The sequence below is a fragment of the Medicago sativa genome, chromosome 1 (genome assembly GCF_051527215.1).
Source record: "Medicago sativa cultivar Bolivia chromosome 1, Bolivia_mono, whole genome shotgun sequence".
Taxonomy (NCBI): domain Eukaryota; kingdom Viridiplantae; phylum Streptophyta; class Magnoliopsida; order Fabales; family Fabaceae; genus Medicago; species Medicago sativa.
Genome location: NC_140749.1, coordinates 81224613 through 81234018, shown reverse-complemented (window position 1 = coordinate 81234018; position 9406 = coordinate 81224613). Strand labels below are relative to the sequence as shown.

The following is a 9406-nucleotide window of genomic DNA, read 5'->3' as shown; positions in this document are numbered from 1 at the left end:
GTGATCAACTTTGGGGTAAATAGTGAGCAGCCTTCTTGGAGAAAAGACGTCATCAACTTTTGGGCTAAATCTAAACCTGGTTCTTTTTATACCCCTAAGAAGATTTTTTTACCCACGGTAAAAAGTTTTTGGGGTAAAAAGAAGTAAATTTAATTTTATCGCAATGGTTGATCACTTCCCCAAGTCGGCTACTCACTATTTATCTCAAAACTGATCATTTTATACCTCAAAGGGGTAAAAAGAGACTAGAGACTATTGAAAAAAATAAAGAAGAGAAATAGGGGGAGATAGTGAGAGGAGAGAATGTGAGATGGTGTGATGAAATGATGAAGTTTTGAGGGGTATTTATAGGTGGGAATGGTAGTATAGGTTATAACTACCATAAATGTAGTGAAAAAAAAGAAAATTGCTGTTCACACATTCCATATGGCTGAGACACACATGTAAAATACCCTTTTACCCCCTCGGCAGTTAACTGCCGAGGAATTTGAAATCCGGCTGCAGTTAACTGCCGAGGAATTCCTCGGTAGTTAACCGCCGAGGAAAGCTGTTTCATCAGATGAAACAGTCACCTGCTCCCCCTACACACTATTTTCTCATCACCTTCCATACAACTCCAATCCAACCCAAAATCCTAAATTATTTTTCATCAAATCTTGCTCCAAAATGATTCAAGCATCAAGCATAGGATGATTCAACACACTTTTGACGTAAAAAAACAGGTATTGTGCATTTTATTCGGTTTATTTTTTGGATTTGTAACACTGTCATGGTAGTTTTACAACGTCAGTTACGTAACACTGTCATGGGGAATCTCGGTAGTTTACTGCCGAGGAAAACCTCGGTACCTTACTGCCGAGGAAAACCTCGGTAGTTAACTACCGAGGAACACTTAGGAAAAAAATGGCAGCTACTGCCATTTTTTCCAAAAATTTTTTCCTTTGTTTTTTTTTTGTTTTTTTTGTTTTAGTTCATTATGGCATTGATGTTTATGCATTAGTAAGTTGTTAATTTATATTTTTGTGTTGTTTAATTATAGTAATGACCGAGAACGCGGAAGATGTTTCGGGAGAGACAAAACGTAATTTTGTCCAAATTTCCGGAGATGTCAAACCGCCTAACGTTGAAGTCAAACCAAACATTGATGGAGCTTCCGTCCATGTTGAAGCTTCTAAATATGTTAGCCCCGGTGTCGTCCCACTTCAAGCCCACGAAGTGGACACGGCTAGGTTTTTTTCTGACGACATTAAGTTTCAAGATAGAGAAGAATTGCTTGGGTGGGTACGGTGTCAAGCAAATAAGGCGGGATTTACAATTGTTACACAAAGATCAAGCTTGATCCATCCAATATTGCGCCTAGTGTGTGAAAGGAGTGGAGCTCACAAAGTGCCTAAAAAAAAAACCAAAGCATGCGACAACGGGCTCAAGAAAATGCGGGTGCTTGTTCATGATTAGTGGATATCAAAGTACGCAAACAAAGGAATGGGGATTGAACATTCTTAATGGAGTTCACAACCATGCGATGGAGCCGGCTTTAGAAGGACACATTCTTGCCGGTAGATTAAAGGAGGATGACAAGAAGATTGTACATGACTTGACCAAGAGCAAGATGCTTCCAAGAAATATTTTGATACACTTGAAGAACAAAAGACCACATTGCATGACAAATGTGAAGCAAGTGTACAATGAACGTCAAAAAATATGGAAGGCAAATAGAGGTGACAAGAAGTCGTTGCAATATCTAATCTCGAAGTTGGAGGAGCACAACTATACTTATTACTCAAGAACACATGGTGAAAGTAATACAATCGAAGATATCTTTTGGGCTCATCCAACATCCGTTAAGTTGTTTAACAATTTTCCAACGGTTTTGGTTATGGACTCCACCTACAAAACCAACTTGTATAAGATGCCAATGTTTGAGGTAGTTGGGGTAACTTCGACCGATTTGACATATTCGGTTGGGTTTGGATTCTTGATGCATGAGAAAGAGGAAAACTTTGTTTGGGTTTTAAAAATGTTGCGTAAACTTCTTACTTCAAAGATGAATATGCCTAAGGTGATTGTTACCGACAGAGATGGGTCTTTGATGAAAGCGGTTGGAATTGTTTTCCCGGAAAGTTATGGTATGAATTGTTACTTTCATGTGCAAGCAAATGTTAAACAAAGGTGCGTCTTAGATTGTAAATATCCTATGGGAAAAAAGGATGGGAAAGAGGTGAGTAATCGCGATGTTGTCAAGAAGATCATGAGGGCATGGAAAGATATGGTTGAATCGTCCACTCAAGAGTTATATGCAAATGCATTAGTGGAGTTCCAAGATGCTTGTAGTGATTTCCCACCTTTCCTAGCCTATGCCATGACCACCTTGAATGAAGTGAAGGAGAAAATAGTGAGGGTATGGACAGACCGTGTGTTGCATCTTGGTTGTAGATCCACCAATAGGGTAGAATCGGCTCATGCTTTGGTGAAGAAATATTTAGACAATAGTGTGGGTGATTTGGGTACTTGTTGGGAGAAAATACATAACATGTTGTTGCTTCAACACACTGCGATACAAACAGCCTTTGGTCAGAGCGTTACCGTGTTGGAACATAGATTCAAAGATGTCACTTTGTACTCCGGCTTAGGTGGTCATGTGTCTAGATATGCTTTGGACAACATTGCTATGGAAGAGTCACGTTGTAGGGAAACGTTGTGCATGAACAAGGAAATTTGTGGTTGTGTTCAAAGGACATCTTACGGCTTACCATGTGCATGCGAAATTGCAACTAAACTCCTTGAAGAAAAGCCAATTTTATTGGATGAGATACACCACCATTGGCAAAGGTTACGCATGGGAGAAGAAAGTAATGAACTTGGTTTTTCGGTGGATGATGAGTTGAAGGGTATTGTAGAACGTCTCAAGAAACTCCCTTTCCAAATGAAGCTTGAAGTCAAGGAGGCTTTGCGGCAATTGGCATTTCCTGAAACCACCATGATGTCTCCACCACCACAAAAAGCAACAACCAAGGGAGCCAAGAAAAAAGTGGACATTGCGAGGTCTAAAGGAAGAATTACATCCACTAGTCGGATCCCTTCTTCTTGGGAGGTTGTTGATTCCCAAAATCCGGATAGTCAACCGTCACCATCACCAACAACATCATCCTATAAAAGGAAAAAGGGTGCTCGTCTTGGTAAAGCACCAATTTCCCCACTTCCACCACCTTCTCGGTATCCAAAGCCTAAGGCTATCCCGGTTATGAGGCCTATTGATTATATGCCACACTTCATGCTTCCATTTATTGAAAAAGTGGTGGATGTTATTGGCGATGGACATTGTGGATTCCGGGCTATAGCCGAGTTCATGGGCTTAACCGAACAAAATCATCTCATGATTCGTACACATCTTATTCAAGAATTAAAAGATCATAGAGATGATTATGTTGAAGTATTTGCGGGTGAGGATCGTTATAACTACATTTTAAATGGCTTACATCCTCCCGCAAATACAAAAAGTTGTGCACATCTTGTTGATAAGTGGTTGACTTTTCCGGACATGGGGCACATTGTTGCCAATTATTACAAAAGGTGTGTGGTTGTGTTGACAAATCTTGAACTTGGTAACTCGGAATCTTTTTTTCCACTAAGAGGGCCACCACCGCCGGGTAAGCAAAAAACTCCCATCATGTGCCTTGGGGTAATTCCTAATCACTTTGTGCTTATTTACTTGAGGAATGGTTGTCCACTACCTCCATCATCTACGGAGTGGCACAATCACAAGAAACAAGATGCAGTGACTTGGGAAGATGAGTATTTGGATCAACATGAGTTGTTCCGAAAGCTCATGGCTATTGAAAGTGGAAACAAACCGCCAAAACCACAAAAGGAATCAAACAAAGCGGCGCCTATTTTGTTGGATACTCCCGAAAAACCAAAGCAACAATTTGAAGTTATTGCGGAAGATGAGGAAGATTTTATGTCACTTGATCTTCTCCAATCACTTGGCAATTAACTAGGGATTTTTTTGTCGGTGTTAGTCCTTTTTTTTGGTAGAAATTACACCGACGTATATTTTGGGGTCAAAATTGTAATGCCAATTTTTTGTGGCCAATATATAAGTAACATTATGTAAATGATATTGATATATATGATAATATGACTTTTATTGACTTGAAACTAGTGCAATACTTATTTATAGCTTATTAATGTTTACGCATTTGATTTATTCGTTATTACATTCCATTTAATTTTGTTCTAATCTATGATTATTTTGTTAAAGCTTTTGTCAAGTGAAACATGTCAGAGGTTGCAAGAATTGAAGGTCGTGTTAGGTATTGCGCGTTTAAAAAGACGGTTAAGGTTATGATAACACCGACGGACTCTATTGATGATTTGAAGACACAACTTAACACTTATTTTGAGCATCTTGGTGAAAATCAATATACACGTCACTTGTCTGCTCTAATGCCAATGATAGACCTAGGAGAAGATAGAGATGAATTCGCATGGAAAACGGCAAGCTATATGCCTTGGCTTGTTAAAGACGATAGCGACGTCGGATTTATGTTTAGGAATATGGTGGAAAATAATGTATTATATATATATGTTCGTTCCATATGCAATTGTAATGAATGTAAGTAGGGATTTAATTTAATGATGTGTAATGATGTGTAATGACTTGTAATGTGTTGTTTGATTATGGACACTATGTTCCGTTTTGATGAATTTCAAACTTTTGTGTGGTTTGAACCAAATGTCGGTTTGATTTAATTATGGACATATGTAAAAGATATTGTATTTTTCTTGTTTATGACCGAGTTTCATTGTTGTATAATTTGAATTGCATATGGAAATGCTCTGGTAAAATTACAGGTAAAAACTGGCCGAAAAATGGCTTGGAAATGCTTAGCATTAATGCAGAACCTGCTGTCTGCATAAATGCTTTCCTCGGCAGTTAACTGCAGCCGGATTTCAAATTCCTCGGCAGTTAACTGCCGAGGGGGCAAAAGCGTATTTTACATGTGTGTCCCAGCCTTCTCTAATGTGTGAACAGCAATTTTCGAAAAAAAAAAACGTGTAAAAGTTGTAAAAAAACATGTAAATTGAAGGTTGAAAAGCTGACTAAAATCCAAAAAACGTGTGTTTTTGAGCTTTGACCAACCGGCAACCTGCGTGAATTAACTCGCGCACCAGCCAAATGAGCGTGACGTAAATCACTCAAAGATATAAGGTGCGTGAGTTAAGCCACGCTGCGTGACTTAACTCACACAGGGGTATATTTTACAAATAAACTAGACGCGAGCAAAATGTACGGGGAGAAGAGCAGAATTCTATTTCTAATATGTGGACTTTGGTGTCCAATATCAAAGGTTAACACTTTGATAGATAACAATAACATAACAATTTGGAGACTATATGAACCCACCAGTATTATTATTTATCGTTTACATCAGAAGACTAAATATGATTAATAAGAACAACAAGATTGACCCTCAATCAATGTTTTAGTAGATTTGATAACACTAGGGGACACTCTAATTTTATTCAAGTTTGAATTATTGTTTTTGTCCAAGTTACAATGACTTCCATAATTTCATAAGTCTCACGGCCGAACCAAACATGCACTAAGTGGCACTGTCCACGGTGGCGCGTTGAGCGTGTTTGAGAAGCCATTCCAACATATCACCAAACACCAACTCCACATTCTCTTCAGGTTCCCCAACTAACTGATGCCACATCCCATCATATATTTTCAGAGTCTTATCTTTACTACCGGCGCGTGAGTACAACTCCTCCACACACGCCGGATCGCAAACGATGTCATCGCCACCGTGCACAGCAAGAAACGGCACATCCACTTCTTCAAACCTCCCTTGCAGCTCCCGACAAATCCTCAACAACTCCTGCGCCGTCGCAGCACGTGGACGCGCCACCGTCCTCCTTGGACTCGCAATTGCAAGCTTCCTCTTCCACTCCTCTTTAAACGAAACATCCGGAATCGAACCGCGCGTTGGAACCACGCGCCACGTCGGAATCACCGCCGCCGCGAGTGAGAGAAAATGTTCCAATGGCCACGGCGGTTTGAATTTATCACTAACTCCACACATAGCACCGTTGAGGATAAGTCCATTCCACGGCAATCCGCCTCGTCGGAGAGTTATCAGAAGCGCGATAGCTCCACCGAGAGACTCCGAATAGAGAAACGAAGGCAACGACGAATCAAATCGAGATCGAAACGATTCAAAGAACGAGATACAATCATCAACAACGGGATTGATATCAGGAATATGAGCAATTAAACCATCGGAGAAACCATGACCTTGATGATCAATAGCGCAAGTGGCGAATCCGGCTTTAGCGAAGTAGACGGCGGTGAGTTGGACAGTCCAGCTGGATTCGCCGGTGTAGCCGTGGACGACGGCGAGGGTTCCGATGAGTTTAGTTGGAGGATTAGGGATCCACCACTGAGTGAAGAGTTTGAGACCTCTTGAGTTGGTTATGAACTCGGAGGCGTGAGTCACTGAGTGGCGAGTGTAGAATTCTTCAGGAGTTAGGGTTCCGAAGGGGCTATGATCGTTGGCTTCAGCTACTGGATGCACCATTTTGGATATCTTCTACTATCAGTTATGTGTGGATATAGTTATAGTCTGAGTTTGAGCTATAATCAGCGTGTCCCAACTAGTTCTTCTACTTTTCTTCCCTTCATTTACTTCTCTATCTGCTTTTCACTACCTTTTTTTTTTTTTTTTTTGTTTTTGTTTTAAATATTTGTTTTTCACTTGATAATATTTTTTTACCTTTCTTATTAGAGGAAACTAGACCATCCACCCGTGCTGCCGCACGGGTCATATTGATTGAAACAAAACATGCAAATATATTGAAATTAATGTGCTTGTGGTACAAAATAAAATGTTTATAATAAAATTACAATAAAAAAAGACCTTAAGTCGGTAGATTGCGGAAAATCTCCTTGTAAACTACATTCAAAATGCTATCCATGCTAGCACCATTCTTATCAGTCATTAAAATCTTCAAACCACTCCTGAAGGTCACTCTGAATATTGCGACATAAAGGTCATTTTAACTTTAATATATATGAATAAGTGTTGGTTAAACAAAAAAGAGATTATACATTTTACATGCTTTTATAGTTCTTTCTATAAAGCACAAATACGGCGTGTCTCACTATCATATATTTTCCAATCCTTCACATATTAAAAGTACTACCATTGGTTCCAAATTACAATTGGTTCTCTTCGTCACAATCATCTAAACTTAAAATTTTGCAAGTGCAAATAGAATGACACTGTATAATTGGCGACTAATTGATTCCATAAACTTATATTGCAATAAAAACACTCATGTCTAAATAACAATAATAAACCTTCAACACAAACATCAACTAAGCTCAAAGGACCAGAAACATCATTTTTAGCCTTCAAAATCACAACTCCTCTTGATATATTGTTTGTGTCAAAAACACCGTAAGTTGAATAGTAAGCCCATGCTAGAGACTTTATAAGACAAAAACACCAGTTTTCTATAGGCCGATAAAAGAAAAACTTTCAAACATCCTTAACTTTCAATAACACTTAGAAGAAAAAAAGAAAATTTTGCATTAGCACAATGCACAAGCAAAATAGAGGAACTTTATATTTGCTTTAGGCACCTTAAGAATCATGTGTAAATTGTTTTCCTGCAATGAAATCCTAAACACAATAAGCAAAGAAGAAGAATTAACAACAATGTGCCCCCAACAGCAACAGGCTCCACAAAAACTATAAGAACCCCACCATGAACATCACCTACTCCCCCAACAGCAACAGGTTGCGCAAACACAGACCTGGGCTGTCCACAGCAGACCCTGCAGGAACAAACAGAAGCTGCTAACAGCACCCCCCATCCTACACAGCACACCACCTGTGATCACAACACCCCCACCTCGAGACAATCTCTCTGTGGCTTTTGAGGCTTTAGAGAATCTGCAACTTTTTTTTTTCTTTCCTTCATTTCATGAACCGGAAGTTTGTTCACTTTCACCGCCTTCTTTTGAGATTCATTGTTACGCCTGTCATGATTTCCCTTACCTGTATAACCAAAATACACTCATTTCCATTAACAAATCTTACAATACATTTACAGGATACTGCTTATTTTTCATCCTTTGCAAGAAGGATGAAGTTTTAAATATGAAGGTAATGAACATTATAAAGTATTGAAAACCAACTCCAACCACAAAGAGGTGGAAAGAGGATTACTTAGGTGAAGCATGCAACATAAAGAAATCTTATTAATGGTTAAAATATTCAAATGCTTTAGCAGTTGAAAGATAAAATCACTAAGATTTGAACTTTCCTTACCTTGAAACCAACTTTAACCAGCAACGATTTATTAGTTAAAAGAAATTGATAACTTTAGCAGCAAACTTCACTCCTGTAACTCGTGCATTATTCATTTTGCTGGACATATTTGATTCTTGAATGGAGTTTTCAAAGGGATAAGTGCCATCCTAGTCAATGTCACAAATAACATTAGGAAAATAAAACCAAGTTACAGGCATGTCCTTTGCTAGATGCACCTATGATAATGTTAACAACAATAAACAAACTAATTGGGGTTAGTTTGCATAAAATCAAACAGATTGGGATGCTTATGATATATAGAAACAACTGATAAAAATTGGGATGCTTATGCTTGAAGCTATTATAGGTTTACAAAACAGTAAAAGCCTTTTCAAAATAAGTTAGATTAGCTGTATTATATAGATAAAATTACATAATTTTTTGGCAGAAAGATAAATGACATTGATGCACTATTAATAATTACAAATGATAAAACCATTTAAATTTAAATATTTCTTAATTATGATATGCCAATGTTCAGCAGTTTTTGTTTTTAAATAGATGGAAAAAAACAATTACAAAAATCAACAAAAAATGACACCTGAGAGTAGCCTAAGTTACCTATGTGATTCAACATTTGGATCATCCATGGAAAGCTGAATATTTTGAGACATGGAGTCAAGTCAAGAGGAACTTCACCAAACATGGCAGGTTGAAGTTTCAACCAAAAGCAGAATTGTGTCTCAATCAACCTATGGCATGGGGAAGTTCAGCAATCATAAAAACTTTCATTGTAGCTAAAAATTGCACCAAAAGTAGTCACAACAGTCATAGCTACTTTAATCAAAATTTAAAGGCCGAAAGAACATAATATTGTAAGTTGAGCATAATGTTAACATTTTCTCGTCCAATGTCTCATTTACATACATGGAAGGAAAGGAATGAACATATATCCTTTAACATCAAGAATAAAAATCAATAATAATATCTCTTTACTACCACTATTACACAATATTATTTCTATTAAATATTTTTTAAACATTTGTTAGCTTCCTCTCAAATTTTTCCAGAAACTTTGTGAG

General features: G+C 38.0%; 1 protein-coding gene and 1 long non-coding RNA gene across 2 annotated transcripts; one reads left to right on the top strand and one right to left on the bottom strand.

The window, feature by feature from the left end:
- The first annotated feature begins 529 nt into the window (after positions 1-529).
- Positions 530-4861, top strand: LOC146958040 (uncharacterized). The gene is made up of 2 exons (XR_015024568.1): positions 530-722; positions 4262-4861. It is a non-coding gene; the product is annotated as an uncharacterized LOC146958040 (long non-coding RNA).
- A 524-nt stretch (positions 4862-5385) lies between these two features.
- LOC146958039 (caffeoylshikimate esterase-like) lies at positions 5386-6591 on the bottom strand. Its single transcript, XM_085739699.1, has one exon. It carries the CDS (start codon positions 6582-6584, stop codon positions 5607-5609), a length of 978 nt encoding a protein of 325 aa, XP_085595825.1. The 5' UTR covers positions 6585-6591; the 3' UTR covers positions 5386-5606.
- Between the last annotated feature and the right edge of the window lie 2815 nt (positions 6592-9406).

Bases quoted from the DNA above. Each gene is read 5' to 3' on its own strand.
- LOC146958039 (XM_085739699.1), bottom strand. From the start codon at position 6,584: ATGGTGCATCCAGTAGCTGAAGCCAACGATCATAGCCCCTTCGGAACC.